Source organism: Cricetulus griseus, chromosome 3 (genome assembly GCF_003668045.3).
Source record: "Cricetulus griseus strain 17A/GY chromosome 3, alternate assembly CriGri-PICRH-1.0, whole genome shotgun sequence".
Classification (NCBI taxonomy): domain Eukaryota; kingdom Metazoa; phylum Chordata; class Mammalia; order Rodentia; family Cricetidae; genus Cricetulus; species Cricetulus griseus.
Window position 1 is genome coordinate 43,914,845 of NC_048596.1, and position 19,671 is coordinate 43,934,515.

The following is a 19,671-nucleotide window of genomic DNA, read 5'->3' on the forward strand; positions in this document are numbered from 1 at the left end:
AGTTATTGAACATAGTCACAATCTAGAATTTGGCATTGTAATATACAATAGCCAACTATAGGCACTGAGAACACTGGCAGGTAAGGGCAGGCCCAGGAGTTACTTGATGTGGCTCATAACTGTGAGTTTGAACACTTGAGTCAGCTCTGAGCCTGACACCTTTCTCTCACACATTTTTTCCCCATCTTTACTTCTATTACTGAAATCACAAGTTGGATGCAGGAGAAGCTGCCCTCTCGCTGAATATTGATGTCTACACATAGACTGCCATGAGGAAATGAGCAGCTGTTTCTCTCACCAGGCCTCATGTCTGCAGCACTGGGACTCAGCACTCCCTCCTCGAAGGGGACATCCATTCCCACATCCTCTGACGACGGGAACCTGAAAGGAAGCAAAAGAACAAGCATTAAAGAACCACACAGGGCTTTACTGTCCTTAAAATCGATGAACAGAGAAGGGAGGATAGATGTTCTAGCTGACTTGATGTAAGAAAACGTGTGCAGAGCCTGTTGTTAAGTGGCCCCAAATGCAGTTTCTGTGAATGAGAACCACAAAAGCTGGTTTCATCCACACCATGAATAGCAGTTTGACTGTGTACAACAGTCACTTCTTCGTGCTCCCACAAGCAAAAAACAAATCCAGTAAGACTTCAGGAAGAGAAAAATGCAAAAAGCCAATTGATGGCAAGGGACATTGAACATAAATGTTTTTTGACATGAGAGGCAACAGACAAGCTTTACAGGAGACATATCTGAGTGTCCACCCCTCCCCTCTATAAATGTGGGCCTAGTATCTCAGCTGTACAGGCCAAGGATAAGGTACTCCACTGGCCCCACTTTATAGGCTTATAGATTAGGGCTATGCAGCCTACTGTACTCAGTTGTTTCAGGACAAGCAATGAGAGTAAAACAACTAACTCCATGAGCAGACATGGACCGACACTTTCCTACCCACCTTTGAATATTTAAAGATTTCCCGTGGCTATGTGTTGGTAAAGATGATTATCCTCATTAACTATCTCTTGTCTCTGCTCAGAGCTGAGCCCAGTCCCATTTATATCACCCTCCTGGGTAAAACAAAGGCTGAGGAAACAGGAAAGTAGAGGAAACCTTGACAAATTTGCATGTCCTTCTAGGAAGCTGGTGACTGTAGACTGAATTCTTCTTGTTTTTATTCTCTGGCCCTTGTCCAATAAATGCTCACATATCATGGTCCTATACATTTCTTCCTGTTGATGGCCATGAAATTTTAATCCTTTATGGTAAATCTTCAGATGTAAGCAGGAATCTAAGTTTAAATAGGCTAACATTATATTCAAGGTCTAAATTTATTTCCTTCCTCTATCCCTCTCTTAAAGAGCCATTTCTCCATGCCAGCCTGGGTCTTCCAAACATTTGGAGTTTGAACAACTTCCATAGGAGTCAGGTTAAGTCCACTGTTGTCAACAAAGCACTGAGGTGACAAAATAAGTCCTATGCCTCTGGTGATAACTGTACTGGCTTTGTTTATTTGACAAATATGTATTGACAACCTACTGTGTGCTGAGAATATAGTGGACAAGAACACTTAACCTCTTTCCCGTGGAGAAGGAGATGGAGCTGCAATGTACAGTGCTCCACCCAGCTCTGTAGCTACGTCCCTGGAGAGAAGTACCCATGTCTTCACCACTATTTCCACAGACGCTTCTAAAACACAGCAGCAGGAATTGTTAACATTCTCTAAGGTCCAAGGCTAAAGGCTTGGTCCCTAGCCTGTGGCACTCCTGGAAGATATAGAATCTTTAGGGGACAGGCCTACTAGAAGGAAGGTATATCATTGGGAATGCACTCTTGAAGGGACGACTGGGATACTGCCTCAAGTCTCTCTGCTTCCCAGCTGCCATGGCTGTGCTCTGTAACTTCCTGCTGCCATGATATTCTTCTTCACCACAGGCTCCAAAGCAGCATGGCCAAGCAATCATAGACTGAAACTTCTGATATAATCAGTCAAATAGAATTCCTTCCTCTTTTCAAGTAGATCACTCAACTGTTCTGTCAGCAACGGGAAGCTGACTAACATAGGGCGTGTCTCTGTACAGCATCTGTGGCTTTGACTCTGTGTGTTCTTGAAAACTGATCCTGCACCAGAGCTGAGAGACAGTGAACAAAGCTGGAGGTGTAGTTTAGTAGTGCAGCTCCTGTCAGGTATGTGCAAGACCCTGAATTCAATCTCTAGTTACACACGCACGCAAGCTCTCCCTTGTTCCGCTCAGACGGGGTTTCTCACTGAACCTGGAGCTCATGTTTTTCCGCAAGTCTGGTAATTAGAAAGCCTCACAATCCTCCTGTATACCCCCAGAAGTGTGAGAGTAACAGGTGTGTGGGATAGCGAAGCTTTTTGCATGGGTGCCGGAATCCAAACTCTAGTCCTTCTGCTTAACCTCCAAGCCCTCTCTCTGGCCCTGAGGCTCTGGTTTTGGAAATGCTGAGACTCAAAGGGATAGATTCCTGATTTATCAAGATGGCACAGTTTGTTATATATAAAATACACACACACACACACACACACACACACACACACACACACACACACACACACCGACCTTGTTGGCTCAAGTTGTCTGTGTGGTTCTCCTTAACATTAAGTCTCTATACCTGTCATACAGAAAAATGCTGCTAAGAGCAGTTAGCCTCAACACTTAGATCAAGCTGGGTGTGGTGGCACATGACTGTTATCTCAGTACTTGGGAGGTAGAGTCAAGAGGTCCAATGCCAGCTTCAGCTACATAAGGTGGCTGGGGCCAGGATGTGAACACAAAACCCAGTCTCAATAACAAAAGAACAAAACAAAAACAAAAAGACTTAAAAACAAAGCAAACTAAAATAATGACTTACTGTGTGCTGCAAAGCATGTTATGTCAGTATTTGTTTCCGTTTCCTCACCAATAGCAGGAGAACATGGCAGTTCTTCAATAGAGTGATGACAGAAAAAACTGCATCTATCATCACTATAGCGAAATTTGCTATGCAGGCTAAGTGCTTTCTCTATGTGAAGCTTCAATCAAATCTATCCTGTTCACTACTGTATCTCCAGTACCCGGGCAAGTAAATACCCTATAAATGCGTGCTAGACAGAAGCACCCTAAACACACACACACACAGTTTCTCTATCCTTCTGTCCAAGAGTCAACCTTCAATGAATAAATAAAGCTTCACATTCCTAGTGATCATCTCACTGAGCCCAAGGAAGATGCAAAAACACTCACTTGACAGCACACATAAAAGTGCAGGCTTCAGCCTTAAGATAGGTATGGGGGTTTTAAATGTGACGAAAAGTACCAACCTACATTTTGTGGGTTTTATGAATTCTGTGAGTCACCGGCAATTCAGTGAGGCAACTGCAGAAGTTTTGGCTATGAGGTCAGGGTTCTGAGTTGTGGTCCCTTAACCACTTGATGAACTGACTGGCTGAGAAAACTGGCTGCCAAGTTCTAAGGGTTTGAAACAGAGATTAATAAATATCTAACACCACAGACTATGGAGAATAAACACAATACACCCGAAACCCTCTGCAAATGAAAGAGGCATTGTCTGAGTTTAAGGTATCCTTACATTTAAGAAACAACATCAAAAGCAGTGGTTTAACTGAAGTATGGGTTGAACATGTTTGGACAAAATGTAGCTAAGATTCCTACGAATTGTGTATGAATCCAGGTAAGAGGTAATTTCACAGCTGCACCAATCTGCAGATCCTAGCATGCCTCCCCGATCACCAGTGTTACTGAACGGAGCCTGAGCTCCAGCAACTGTCCCTAGCACAAAGTGGAGACCTGTGACAAACGTGCTGGAAAGCCAAGCAGATAGGAATCGGAGAAGGAAAAAGCTGGAGGCCATGCACCAGGGGTGTTTGGAGGCAAGAACTCTGGCAAGCCCATGGGTATTCAGAGGCTATAAGGGAAATCTAAGCCATGAAAGCCCAGAAGCAAGTCTAGGAGAGACCCAGGCATGGCTTAGCAGCACAAACATCTGCAGACAAGAAGTGGCCTAAAGAAAAGTAGGTGGCAGAAGTGTGAGGAGTGAGCTGGCTACATGTCTCCACCTAGAGGATGCTTCATGGCTGTTCTGTGGTTTCTTTACGGGATAGAATAATGGCATCACTTGTTCCCAACTCTTAATCTTTTGAGTGACATTGGGTATTAGGTGACCATGTGACTTGCTGTAACTAATGAGAAGACTTAGGAACATGAGTATGTGGTGGTGTCATCCTTCCTGCCTTGGTGGTTGTGACGGTTCCACCTGGCTAGATCTCTGGTGTCAGCGATGAGCTAAAGCCCAGTGGGTGCATGAACAAGACATGGTTTTCTGTCCTGTTTTGCTTTGAGACCACGCCCTCACCTACCCATTCTGATGACACAGCAAACTTTATTCCTGCAGAGGGAATATCTGACTCACACTGTGGTCTGAATGTTATTTGCTAATTGGGATATGTCATTTGTACATTCCCAACACAGTCTTGTGTTTATAATACACATCTTGCCTGGGATGTGAAAGCATAAGAGTGCGTTTTTTAAAGTGAAGACATAAATTTGGAAAGGTATCAAAGGCTTTCTCAAGTATTCCATAAGCTGAAGCATCAAAATATCACCTTTATGGTTTTTATTGTCATCATCTATTGCTTCATATTTACTCAATTCACTCAATTTACTTAATATTTTTCTTTAAATTGGTGTTTGATTCAAGCAAAATTATTTTGAAATGAATGTTCATATCAGTAGTATACTTAGACACTTAAATTGCTTAGAATAAATTAGTCATGTGATTAAGTAAAATAGTGCTTTTAACTTCAATTTAGAGACCTTTGGTCTCTCTTTCTGTGGCTTTCTGTCGTTGCTAAGTAAGAAGAGATATTAGAAAGTCTTAGCTATGTCTAGAAGGGTGTAATGGCCTGTATATGAGCCTTCTCAACCCACAGAAGCTACAGCTTCTGTGGCTTCTGTTAACATACACAATTCTAGTATGAAAATATTAAATGGAAAATTCCAGAAAGAAACAATTCATAACCTAAAAAATTGTTATATCATTGCTACAATTTCTTTATTTTATTAGTTTTTTTGTTTTGTTTTGTTTTGTTTCAAGATAGGGTTTCTCTGTATTGCTTTGGAGGCTGTCTTGGAACTAGTTCTTGTAGACCAGGCTGGTCTCGAACTCACAAAGATCCACCTGCCTCTGCCTCCTGAGTGCTGGGATTAAAGGAGTGCACCACCGCCACCAATGCCCGGCTCATTTTATTAGTTTATTTTAACCACTTACAGTACCTAATTGATAAATTAATATTATCATTGGTACAGATGAATAGAAAAAAAGTGTACTGTCCATATAGAATGTCTTGGAGATGAAGTGCGTCTACCCTACTGTAAACATAAGTACTACCATATGAAATTGAATATCTAGACAACAATGAAACATTTCCAAGCTTAAGCTCTGCCAAGAGAAATTCCCAGGTATCATAATGAAGTTACTAAAAAGTCAATGAGTGGGTAAAATTTCTAGACTAGACACAGGCCAGCCTAGGCCTCCCAGTGCTTGGAGAAAGTCATAGACCCAGCATGCTACAGAAGGCTCTGGAAAGATTTCCTCTAATAAAAACAGATGAGGAAGCCTCCATTCTCTGGCCATGGAAAGATTAGTGGGATAGGTGTCTTTGATAGAAGATGAACAGCAGCCTCTAAGAACCAAAGTACCAGTCACACGTTAAGCATGTCCTCATTTCTATGACCTAAATGACAGGTGAAACCCAAACCAAGAAATTAAAATTTAAATTCCACTTAGTATCAAAGAAGACATATGACCTGGAGTACCAGAAGAATTAAGTGTAAAGTCACTTGAACACTGACTAGGAGTCATTGGAAATCCTCTTAGGAAAAAGTCAATGGGGAGATCCTCTGGAACACACATACACACACACACACACAAAAAAAAAAACCAAACAAACAAATAAACAAACAAAACAAAACAAAACAAAAAAACAAGATTAACTACACTAATGGGGCATTATGTATGAATTATTGCCAAGAGACTTAATAAATGGGAAAGAAAGTAGCAATACAAGTACTTTGAAAGAGTGTGAAAGAGACTGCGATGGTTAAAGAATAATTTTTCAACTATTGTGTTGAACCACTGAGATCAAGCTGAGCATATAATGTCACTTAAACCCTGAGAGACATGCTGCTTAAAAAGAAGTGTCTAGCGGGTAATATGGCACATACCTTTCATCCCAGCATTCAGGAGGCAGAGGCAGAGGCAGGTGAATCTCTGGGAGTTAAGGGCTAGGCTGGTCTACATATGGAGTTTCAGACCAGCCAATATTACATAGCCAAGACCTTGGCTCAAAATAGAAAAAAAAGTTCAAGAGTCAGGCATGCTGGGCATGGTATTAACATCAACTGAACACACTGTTAAGCAGAAAAACAATATCAAGGTAAAAAAGGCTATTATTTAGTACTAGTAGAGATAATCTAGAACTAATAAACAATTTAACAATAGAACCTCATAATATATAAAACACAAATGCAATATCAACTGAAATATACAGCAAATTTCATAGAAAAAAACTTGAATATATATCTTAGAGATCTATTAATTTAAAAAGAAATAGGTCAGAACACAGGAGATCTGGAGGCTATAACAATAGCTTTCCTAAAGGGAAAGTCTGCATTCAGTAAGAACATACATGTTTTCAAACTCAGCCCATAGGATGCCAAACCAAATACACCTAAGGTCAGTATTGGGCTGTTTTTTTTAACTATAGGCCATACATGTAAAAATCAACCAAAAAACTATCTTTTAGAGACTGAGAAACACTTGTAAGTGATCACACAGTAAAGCCTACTTGTCACAACTTGTGAAAACAGCTTAAAAGAGTTCACAAGGAAAGTGATCTTGATTTCAGATATTAGAAAGTAAGACGGGCTGGATTAGCTAAGAGTGAAACTCCCACAAGAAGTAGAACCCTGTTGCTGTGTGCTTTAAAGCTCTTGACATTAACTCGGTATGCTCTCTAATCATCTGAATGTCACCAAATGGAGAGTAGTGACATATTTGGAATTCTGTTTAAGAATGGATCTGAGTAGGTTGATAGATAGTATACTCCTGGTGTTTATGCTCCTAAGTAAAGAGGGGCCAATTACAGTAGTGTGGCACTCCTTGCATCACACAGTGGGAGGCAACCTTTCACACATAATATAGGGTCGAAATTAAATCCTTTCTACATTTCACAGTTCCCAGAATGAGCGTGCGTGTGTGTGTGTGTGTGTGTGTGTGTGTGTGTGTGTGTGTGTGTGTGTGTGTGTGTGTGTGTGCATGTGTGAACACCCTCTGTAGAAACCAGGTTCTTTTTAATAAGAAATGAGCAGTGAACCAACGACACTTGGCACACACAGACAACACTGCTAGATGTAATGTTTCCTGACAGGCATGTTCACCCAGCAGCGGGTGGCACCCCTTTCCCAGAATATCCACTGCTAAAATTTGGCAACTAAAAAACACAGCCTCGCAAGGAACAATGCAGTGGGTCAAGCTGGATTTAGCGATTGTTAAATTACTGTTTGATTATGCTGATATACCTTCGGGAAACAGTTACATAAATAGAAGTTTTCTTTAGGTCGCAGTTTCTAAAACTCCCCAGATTTCCTTCTAATCAGCAAAGATACACGTTTGATAAAATTGCTTTCTCCAGAAACGAGATAAAAAGAAAAACAAACAAAAGCTTCCCTGGAGTATTCACTGTTCTTTGTTGGGTACATAATAATAGTTCAGTGGTTAGAGGAGTGCCAATTTAAGATTTTTGTCTGATAAAGTGGCTGCAAGATTTAAGAGCTGTACATGTCACTTGGTGAACCCCAGAGCTCTTATTAAATTGTTCAGAGCAAGAGGCAGGATGGCCTGCTGCAGGTTTCACACTCCCCTTCACCAAGAAGAAAGTACACAGCAGGACGCCAAGGTCCAGCCCTTAAATGAGCTCTGGGCAACAATCCCCTATGAATCTATCCCCCACATGCAATCTCCATAGCCAGGCAGGATGTAGAGTCCTAGCCAACTGTAAGCCAGGGGAGAGGAAGACAGGAGGAGGAACAAAAAAAGAAGGGAACAGCAATAGAGACTAAGTGAGCATTCACCCTACAGCATCACACCTGTGATTCTCACAGGACAGGAACACAAGGCTCTCCTTACTTGAGGTCAAACTGCAAAACTGTGAAGGTGCAAAAAGTCAAGAAACAAGGTGGGTGGCTCCTGAGGAAGGATGCTGAGGTTGTGTAGTGGTTTGAATCAGAAGGACCACAGTAGTCTCATATACTGAAATGCTGGTCTCTAGTTGGCAGAACTTTGGGGAAAGATTAGGAGGTGCAGGTTTGTTGGAAGAGGTGTGTCATTGGGGTGGGGCTTTGAGGTTTCAGAAGCCACTCCCAGTTAGTGCTCTCACTGTTTGTCTGGTGCTTAAGCATCAGATGTAAGTTCTTAGCAACTTCTCAAGCTCCATGCTGGCTCGCCTACTGCCATGAACACTTATGTGAATACACACACACACACACACACACACATGCATTCACAGACAGCCACATGTGCACATAAATTCAAAGTTTAAATCAGATGGGTACTGGGCACAATGAACATGCCTGTATCCTTAGCGCTCGGGAGGCTGAGGCAGGATAATTGTGAATTTGAGGTCAACCTGGTCTACAAAATTCCAGACCAGTCTCATTTATGTAATGAGTCCCTGTGTCAGTGTCCCACCCCTCTAAAAGCAAGGTTAAATTAGACCACAGCCCAGTACTTTGAGCAGGGGCAGATTTGTAGAGTGATTTTACAGTTCACAAGGAAACTTACTCAGACATCTCAGACTCAACATGTACAAGAGGGAATCTGCCATGTGTACAAATCATCTACAGTATACTTCATCTGTGGAAGGTTTTAAAAAAGTCCACAATTTCTTAGATATTCCATTTAAAAGGCAGAGCTTAACTAGCTCCCCCTCTTTCAATGTGGAGTGATTTTAGTGATTTGCATTTGAGGAACAGGGTAAGAGGAAATGACAATGCCCAAGTTCTAAGATTCAATATGTACTTAAAGGCCTATGATTTCCTTTTGGTCTCACTTGAATCACGGAGTCTGGGTTGGCACCGGGGAACTGGGTGCTACGCTGTAAGGATGCATAAGCAGTGGTGCAGAAAGGTCCAGGTGTCAAGGAACTTGACTTCCTATAAAAACCCAGTTAAGAGGACAGGAGCTTGGTGGTAGAGCCCTGCCCCCCTTTTTTTGTTTAAGATTTATTTATTATGTGTAGAGTGTTCAGCCTGCATGTATACCTGCAGGCCAGAAGAGGGCACCAAATCTGATTACATATGGTTATGAGCCACCATGTGATTGCTGGGAATTGAACTCAGGACCGTTGGAAGAGCAGTCAGTGCTCTTAACCACTGAGCCATCTCTCCAGCCCAAAAGCATACTTGTACTATTTTTTTTTCGAGACAGGGTTTCTCTGTGTAGCTTTGGAGCCTATCCTGGCACTCGCTCTGGGGACCAGGCTGGCCTCAAACTCACAGAGATCCGCCTGCATCTGCCTCCTGACTGCTGGGATTAAAGGCATGCACCACCAAAGCCGGGCCAAGCCCTGGCTCTTGACAGATCCCCTGCACCAAAATTAAATGGGTGAAAACCCAGAATGGAAGAACTTCTGTCAAAAATCTGGAGCAAGCCCAGAAGCCCCTCCCACTTCAGATGTCCTGGCAGCCTCTTTACATAAAGCCCAAGTCAGAACTACCTAGCTATTCTATTCTTGAATTCCCACCACACAAAAACTGGGGGGAAATACATATCTGTTGTCTTAAACGGCTAACATTGGGTATAATTTACTGCATGGCACTAACTGGCTGATACAGTTTCCTTGCTGTGATCATGGCCACACATCCCTTGGGTACCCAAATCCAGAAATCATTCTTCCTTAGATCCTGTATTTCCAATCCAGTCTGCCATACAGCCCTACAGATTCATCTTGCTTCTCTCATTCCCACTGGCTGTGATGTTTTGTCTTGTCAACTTGACTTGGATACAGAAATTTCTGGGATACAAATCTTTGAGCATAACTGTGAGGGCATTTCCAGGGAAGTTTAGCTGATGAAAGAATCCCAACTCAAATGGGGGTGGGGGGAAGGGAGCAAAGCACATGCTTTTTCTATGTCTTTATGATTCAGTATGACCAGAAGCATCATGCTCCTGCTGCCATGCCTTCCTAGCCATGATGGACTTTATCCGCTTAGAACAGCCAAACTCTACTCTTCTTTCCTTACTTATATTGCTGCTTGCCAAGTATTTGGTCACAGTATTGAGAAAGGTAGTTGTCCTAGTAGTTTTCAGCTTCAGCTGTCAACTTGATGTAGCCTAGAGTCATCTGAGGGAGTCCCAACTAAGAGATTGCGTAGATCAGATTGACCTGTGGTCATATCTGTGAGGGATTGTCTTGACTCCCACAGCCCACTGTGGGAGGCACCAATCCCTAGGCAGGTGGGCTGGGGAGGGGGGCACTGTATAAGACAGCAAGCTAGTAAGTAGTGTTTCTCCACAGTTTCCACATCGTGTTTCTGGCCTGACTTCCCTCAGTGATAAGCTGTGGCCTGAAATCTGCTTTTGGTTATGATATTTATCACAGCGACAGAAAGCACTTGAACAGAAACTAACACACTGACAAGCCACAGGTTCTTCTGGAAGAGATATTTTGACCTTTGTCTCTGTTTCAGATCTGACTGCTTATTTCCTCCAGATTGCTAACTGAACACACTCGTTGGTCTCAACCTTGATGCTACTTTCTGGAGTCCTTTTTCACTCTAGATGTCTCAGTAACAGAGTCCTGGCTCCAGAGCAGTCTCAGGAGGTCTTTGTGTCTCAGCCTTCCTCAGGCTCCTCTACTCACTTAGCCTGTAAGCCCTGCTAGTCTACTACAGCTCACACTGGATGTGACCCTCAACTCAGATGTGGTCGTGTCCCATAAAACCCTGTGCTGACCTCAGATGCAGTCTTGTGACATTCCTTTGGTTTCTGATTTGAAACTTGCCTGTCTCCTCCTGTACTATAAATGAAGCCAGAAATCCTGGAGGACAGATATTCCAGTGTAGAGCATAGGGCCCATTCATGGTAGAGACGAAGAGCTATTGAACAAAAATAAATATTTACAGGTGGGAAGATTAAGAGGGATGTAAACAAGACATATAGCATAGATGAAGACTAGAATTTAGTACGTAGAACCAACAACTTTTATTTTTTTTCAGATAGCTGTGTAGCATAGTTTGGCCTAGAACTCCCAAACTATCTACTAGGACCACTACGCCAGGCTCTCTCAAATAACAATTACTTATTGTTGATGTTGTTGTTACTATCATTATTACATGACTTTTGTTCAAAATGTGATTTGGGAATATTTGGTGACTCAGATGTGTTTCACAAGCAAGTGATGACTTAGAGTGCACTAGATAAAGTTCATCCGGAGGCATTTATCACCCTCCCCAGCAATAAAAGCTCCTCCAGGACATGAAAGCAAGTGGGATGAGGTTTAGGTAAGGAAAAATGGAGGTCTTAGGAGGAGATAGAAAAGAGTCTTGTCGTTAATTCCCAAGACAACAGCCTTTGCTGGATGCTCAAGCAGAAGCAGAACCTCCTAGGGCTTCAGCCCAGGCTCCTGTATCCTCTGCACCCTACTTAACTAGCTCAGCACCCCTTGGCATCAAAGAGCAGTCCACAGCCTACTCCCAGCCCTGCTAGTGGCCAAAGGAAACACACTCAGAGGGGGTTTTCCTTCACCCCATATCATCATGGCTTTGTTTTCTCTCCCTGTATTTCACGGGTGTGAGAATACTGAGATGCCCGAGATGATATGGCACCAGAAATAATAGCAACAGTAATACACACAAATGCATTTTCAACTGCTGTCCTATATATAAGGAAATAAGCAGTCAGATCTGAAACAGAGACAAAGGTCAAAATATCTCTTCCAGAAGAACCTGTGGCTTGTCAGTGTGCTGGACAGCAGTTTTATATGCTGACCCAAGGGTGTGATAAAAGACCTAAGACTGCCTGCTCCAGAGCAGGGCACAGCAGAGATTTTTTCCTGTAAAGAGCCAGGTTCTAAGTGTGTTCAGTTTGCATGTCAGCTCTGCCAATGAACACAAAGCATCTACAGATGGTGTGCAAGTGAATGGGTATGCTGTGTTCCAGGGGCCAGGGTGGAGCTCAGTGGGTGTTGCAGGGCTCTGAGTTCAACCTCTGCCAAATCTTTCCCCCTCCCACCAGGAAAAGCACAGGTGGTAGGCTAAATATGACCTGGATTGGGATGTGTTTGCCAACATCTGTCCCAGAGTGAAAGAGATAGAAAAGCATTTTGCTTTCTTGAAGTTGGATGCATTATTTTTTGAAAGTGTGAAGCTTTAATATTGGTGCAAGTAGCACTCCTAAATGTGTCTGTGTTCTGATAAGGAGTGTAAATTGGGGTGCTGTTTTGGGCTATATTTATCAAACAGTTCAGTGTGACAGGTTTTGACCTGCCACTCTATGAATGGTCATGAATATATATATGAACACATATAGAAAGATGTGTAACATTAAAACACAAAACAAAAACGGTCTGTGAGCAGCGTGAACTTGACAATGATACAAATTCTAAACATTTTCCTAATTGTCCAGGCAAGACAAGGGTAGACCCATAAACTCATTGTCTAAGCAACTGGAAGGGCAGTCCTGTCAGGCTGTGGAAGGGGTCCAGGTCTTCATTCAGGGTGAACACACTACTCACTCAGCTTTGGAGGGACAGGAAGCTATACCCCATTCCTTCCAGCCAGGTAATACCACTCAGTAACTCCTCTGCTCCTCCTCTGTGGTCTTCTATGCACGTGATGGTTGAGTTTAGTATCCTGGGGTTACATTTTCAGAGAGACTTTCAGGGAAACTTCGAGGCTATTGAGAGCCTCTTGTCATCTCTCTCTCTCTCTCTCTCTCTCTCTCTCTCTCTCTCTCTCTCTGAGATTAAACAATACTGCACCATTTTGCCCTGGACCTTGACCACTAGCTGCTCATTCAGTTACTAAAGGAAATTGTCCACTGAAATATTTTATTTTAGGAAATGAAAAAAATTATTTTGTTTAAAAAAATGGTAAAGGCTGACTGCAGAACCTGGAAAAGCTGTTGCTGCTATTGATGCATAACATATTGCAATTATTGCTCTTTTTATATAAATATAAATATATATATAAGCTAATTGAAACTCAAATATGTGATGAATCCAAGGTGTTTCAGTGAGTGCTCAACTGTGCATGCAAATTTGATTTCATCTTTAGTAACTAGTAAAGTTATATGCTTGCCAAAAAAAAATAAGTGACACACTGGAAGACAAATGTCACACAATTTCAATTTTATGTATAACCTAGAAATGATGAACTTATGGGAACAGAGAGCAGAATTGTGGCTATTAGGCTTCAATGTGGGTCTTTTAACAATGGGGAAACGATTGGTTTAAGGATATAAAACTGCAGTTGGACAAGAGGCATGGACTCTCTGAAGTCTTGAGGTCTACTGAGAGCATGATAAGTATGGTTGATAACAAAAGTTGTGAGATAGTATACTTTAAGTGTTCTCAAAACAAAAATGATGAATATGTGTGATATAACATGTTAATTGGTTTAATTTAGCCATGCCATTGTGAACATACTGTATTCTGTATCACAATTGTGTATGACTTTATTTGAGCTAAATAAATGAATAAAAAAATCAAATACAAAAAAATGTTAAAGGCTAATCTAAATGACCATCAATAAGAAAGTAATGAAATATAACATGACATTCATTATAGTAAAATTCTAAGTATATTGGTGTGTAATGGTATTTAAGATATGTATAATTAAAATTCAAGTTAATAAGGTGGCATGCTTTGAGTGATACTATTTACATAAAATTCACTACACACATTTTCAGGTGTGTGTGTCTAGGATAAAATATACCATCAATTGTGAATGTCTATATGGGTTAGGTATAGAGGAGGAGGGAATTTATTTTTCTTTGTCTAAGTTTTTAAAACACAAGCATTTGGGAAAATATGAAGGAATTTGAAAGTAATAAAATTCTTAAGGAATTTCTACAAATGGTACATGGTGGTGAATACCTATAATTCCAGTACCTGAAAAGGGGAGACAAGAGGATCAGAAGTTCAAGATTATACTCAGCTGAATTGTGAGTTCAAGGGCAGCCTGAGATACATGGGATCCTGTCTCAGATCAAAACAACGCAGGGCAGGCAAGATGACTCAGTCGGTAAAAGTACTTGTTACCAAGTCTGATGTTATGAGTTTAATCCCCCTGACCTACATTACTAACTGTCCTCTGACCTCCAAAAGTGACTACCCCAAAAAATAAATGTAAAAGAAAAAAAGCAATATAAACAAACAATAGGCTCAAGGATTTCTAGAAATCATCACCCAGACAAATTCAAATCACAATGCTCAGTAACTCACAATTTTCCTTTGTTTATGTGTAGCAATAGTAGCTGTTACCCGGTGCCAGATTCTCTGGGTTTTTCATATTTCTCTAACAAAATGTAGGAAGAACAAAGCACAGGGACTGAAATGTTAACACTGTGGAGGAAAGCCTAGACTGCAGTCAGCCAGCACTACACAGCCGCCACTGCCCTCTCTGGCCGTGGGGCCATCATATTTGTTCATCTTCACAAGTATTTTCTGATGATGTAATTTCAGAAGGCAGTGGAAAAAATGAAAATACTCAGACTCTGAAAGCAATACCTGCTGCTCACAGTAGTTGCTCTGTACAGCCTCCCTGACCATCTTTTTAGTCAGTTATCTTAAATCGACATAATTCCATCTCATTTTGCATCCAATTTCCAGATCTATATACTATCTTTTAATAGTTTCTCATGCCCAGGACCTATTTTTTTTCCACATTGGTCTCTTTTGTTGCTGCTTTGTCTGCTTTGTTAGAATGGCTGTTTCTATTCTTGCTTTTGTCTTAAGCTTTGTATTTCTTTATTAGTATTTGTTTAGTTGTGCTATATTTTGTCCCTGAGGGACATGAAAATCAAATCAAATCAAATCAAAATGAACTCTTAGACTCTACCAAAAACCTCCCTGACTCCAAATGTCTTTACATTATCCTCTCTAGTCCTGGGGTTCTTCCTAGGGTCTTGCAAAAGCGAGCCAAGCGTTCTATCGTTGAGCCATACTCTGTGCCCTTAAGCCATTGTTTTCTATTCCTGTTTCATATGTGGAGAGGGCAGGTTCTGTCCAGACAAGCATAATATGAGATCCTGCAAGGCAGATGGAATGATAGGCATGGCAATAGAGAAGTCATGAGCCACTGCTCTGTCTCCTTGGTGATCTGCCAGCACCCATCATCATTTTCTGGGCTTCCTTACTGATGGGTCAATCATTTCTTGCTTTCCTCTACCATTAAATTATTTTATGTGTTCTGTATCACACAAGTCACTGTCTGGTTGAAAATCAAGTGGTTTCCTGGGCCCCTCAGAGGACTCGTCAGAGATACCTGGAGGCAGCCAGCTTGTAGCAAGACACAGGTAGATTCTGGAATCCACCCAGCTGTCAGCAATCTAACAGCTCCAGTTTGGAAGACAGAGAACAGGGAGGATTGAAATTCAAGTGTCCCCTGTGTCCACGGGCAAATGAGACACAGAGCTGTGGCACATATTTAAACCATCATTTCCCAAAGTCTGCACCTAGTTCTACAGAGGAAATCCAAAAGTTCTGGGCCAAATAATAATGGGAAATGACAGAGATGATCTAAGGGCCCTCCTTTTCAGGGCCCTTAGAATGTACATGGTTCTGCTACAGATCTTAAGATACTCGGTATTTGACATAGTTTCATTTCAATGATGCAAACTTTTTTTTTATCTTTTTCTTTACAATGCATTTTATTCTCTGAACTAGCATGTTAGAGAAAAACACACTTTGAGGATCACTGAGTCAGGTGGCACATGCTGGCCTCTCTGGACCTTGTAGATTGCACTTAATAAGAATGTGGTAACAACACCACATGGCAGATATAATGAATTGTTTCAGTCTATTCTGGTGGGGAGGCGTGGAAGAACAGCATGGTTTGTGGAAGTGGGGGTGTGGTGGAGGCTGTTCACATCATTGAAGAACAGAAAGCTGAGCAGAAAAGAGAAGGAAGCTACCAGGCAGCAGCTATAACTTCCCAAAGTCTGCCTCTAATGACTTAAGTCCTCAGCTGGGCCACACCTACAGCATCCAGAGCTTCCCAAAACAACAACAGCAGCAGCTGGGGAATAAGCATTCAGACATGAAACCACAGGGGGCACTTTAGATTCAGGCTAAATAACATCATCTTCCATCTCCCAAAAGACATCTCCCAGCACCAAAACACATTCAGTCTGACATCAAGAGTCCCCAGGATCACCAGTTCCCCAAACTGCTCAAAAGTCAAAGTTCAAAGTCTCTCTTGAGACTCAAGACAAAACTTTTAACTGTGAACCTTTATAAATTCAGGAAGAAAGTTGAAAACGTCCAAGACACCATGAAATACAGTAAAAGTCTCCATTCTAGATGTGAGGAATAGGACCACAAAGAGGACAGATGGGACCAAAGCAAGACTGAAACCAGCAGGGCAACCATTAAGTCATGTGGCAACATGTCTGGCACCCGAGGCAATTGGTGACATGATGTGGGCTCCTATGGGCTTGGGCAGCCCCATCCACATGGTCTTGCTGTTCACAGCTTACGTTGCCTCCCTCTTGGGCTAGCTCCACTAAGTGCCTATTCCTGGCAAACATCCCACATGTCTGGCATCTCCAATAATCCAGGTCTCTCCTTCCACTTCTGCATCCCTCTCATAGTTACACAAAGCTTTCTTGAGCCTCCTCATGGGAAACCTGACTTTGCTACACATCACCTGGCCTCACAGACTTTTCTGAAAACATGAGTGTAGGCCTCTACAATACCGTAACACCTGTGTCCTGCACACCTTCAAGAGCGGTACAGTGTGCATAAAAACAAGTCCTGCCACCAGCTCAGGAAGCAACCAGGCAACCTTGGATCATAGCTGTAGCAGCCTCCAGTGGTTAAACCTGGGGGGAATACCCCTGTGCAGCCTTGTACGAATGGAGTGCCTGAGGAAGAGCAGCCTCTTTTAAAGGAATATCTTTCATATGGGTTTGCAGTTTTATACCTTGGAGTCTGAAAAAGGTGGAACAGCCAATGCCTGGATTGCCCTCAAGGTACCACTCCCAATTGTCCAGAGAAAACTGAGTAGCTGCTCATTAAGGACACTAATCTCTGTAACGGTGCTGGTTTCTTTGTCCAAGCTAAGGATGCTTTTTTTCTGATCACTATTTCAAATCCTTCTTCTCTATATTTTTCTCTAGATTCTCACTATAAATCTGGCTAAAAGCAGCCAGCAATTACAGTAATCTGAACACTGTGTTGTCTTGAAATTGCCTCTATCAAATTAATACCCATTATGTTTGAATTCAGTTTCATTCAGTTTTTGAGGACACAGATAAACAGAAAGTTTTTGCCAGAATGTCACATCAGTGGCATCTGGTCCGATGTTTCATAAAGTCTTTTCTCTCATCTGGAGCCTCATAGGCACAGTCTTTGCAGTGAGTATTTCTATGAACATGCTGGCTTTCCAACCCTGCACCATGATGGCACATTAAGCTACAGGATTCTAAGGCTTTCCTAGCTTGCCTCATCAAACTCTCGAATGCCTCCCACAAAGCAGTCCAGCGGCCCAAGAGCCACGTGTTAGCAATGATCCTATTTCTCTGGAACTACCTTTCTTTTCTTTCTTTTTTTCCTTCTTCCTTCCTTCCTTCCTTCCTTCCTTCCTTCCTTCCCTCCCTCCCTCCCTCCCTCCTCCCTCCTCCTCCCTCCCCCCTCCCTCCCTTCCTGTCTATCTTTCTTTTTTGTTTTTTTGAGACAGGGTTTCCTGGAACTCACTCTGTAGACCAGGTGAGCCTTGAATGCACAGAGCACTGCCTGCCTCCGCCTCCCAGTGCTGGCATTAAAGGAGTGCACCACCACCACCCTGCCAGGAACCATTCTTCTTATTCTCACTTTTGTTCTGCTGTATCCTAAATACCTGACAGAAGCAACCAAAGGGCTGAAGTATCTGCTTTGGTGCATGATATCAGGGGTTTAGTTCATAACAACAGGAAAGGCATGAGAGTGCTGCTCAGCACACAGCAATGTGAGCATGTGGTAGACCTGTTCACATCATGGTGTACCAGGAAGCAGACAGTGTGACAGGAACCAAAGGCAGGCATAACCTCCAAAAGTGAGGACTGCCAAATAGTCTCTTCCTCCTGCTCCAAGCTGAGAATAAAGCATTTAAAATATAAGGTATAGTGGTCATTTCAGATTATATATAAAATTAAATTGTATGTTTAAAGCATAAATTATATTTTATATTTATATCATAAATAGCATACATTCCTACTTTTACCACTACAGATGGTCACTACTAACGTTTTCAGAACACAGCAGCCCCATTATACTTAGAAGTGTCAAATCTAGACACCAGATACCCCAACCCAACCTGTACTGAAACTACAGCTAACTCCCAACTCTATTCACACCATAGTTTTTCTTTATCGATACCCCAGATAGAATATAATTTATAAATTAGGAACATAAGAAATTAATAACTACTAGTAAAATGGGATAATCATACTAATATAATAAAAGTTATTTAAATGTGAAGACAAGAGGATTATAATTTTGTGGCCAGCAAAATTTAGCAAGACCCTAAATTTTAAAGGGCTAGTAGTATAAGATGCTTACCTAGCATGCTTTCTGTCATGATTTGCTCTCTGTTCCTCCAACAGACCCAATCTATCAGGCTAACAGACCCAATCCCTAGTGCTGCAATAGAACACCAGTTTCCCTTCCCTGACTGTTCATTGATTGTGTCCCACCCCCAGTTCAGGTGGACAACCCCTGCTCAACCACAGGCCATGTCTACCAGAAGACCTAGTAGCCCAACTGCAATCTTCTCTGCTCTCTCTGTTCCCCAAGCAGATCTCTCTGTTCATCAAGCACCAGTCTTTTAGGCTCATCCCAGCTGTAGCCTCCCTTCCCTCCCACATATCTAACTCCTGTGGAACCCACAGACCACCCCATCCTGCCCTCCCAGAAATCAGCCTCTGAACATATAATTGCCCCAAACCCAGATGCCTAGATAGCAGCATAAGAACACAAATCCAAGATGACTTTTCAGTTCTTAAAATCTATGACTCAAACACAAGGACACCCGATTTTGTAAAAGAAACACTACTACAGCTTAAATCACATACTGACTCTCACACACTGATAGTAGGAGACTTCACTACCCCACTCTCACCAATAGACAGGTCTCCCAGACAAAAACTAAACAGAGAAATACTGGAGTTAACAGACATTATAAACCAAATGGACTTAATAGATATTTACAGAACGTTTTACCCAAGCACAAAAGAATGTATCTCCTCAGCACTTCATGTAACTTTTTCCAAAATTGACCACATACTCAGACACAAAGCAAGTCCCAGCAGACACAGGAAAATTGAAATAACTCTCTGCATCCTATCAGACCACCATGGATTAAAGCTGTATATCAACAACAATAGAAACAAC

At 42.0% G+C, this 19,671-nt stretch overlaps 1 protein-coding gene across 22 annotated transcripts in view; it reads right to left on the reverse strand.

Annotated features, from left to right (window-relative positions):
- The window catches only part of LOC100767704 (prune homolog 2 with BCH domain), a 254,057-nt gene that overhangs the window by 46,171 nt on the left and 188,215 nt on the right, over positions 1-19,671 (reverse strand). For all 22 annotated transcript variants that reach the window (XR_004769034.1, XR_004769035.1, XR_004769032.1 and 19 more), the window contains one exon: positions 299-381. Coding sequence is in view for 16 of the 22 variants with exons in the window: in XM_035441939.1 (XP_035297830.1) it covers positions 299-381 (83 nt within the window). In the remaining 6 variants the exon portion in view is untranslated. The remainder of the gene's footprint in view (positions 1-298; positions 382-19,671) is intronic.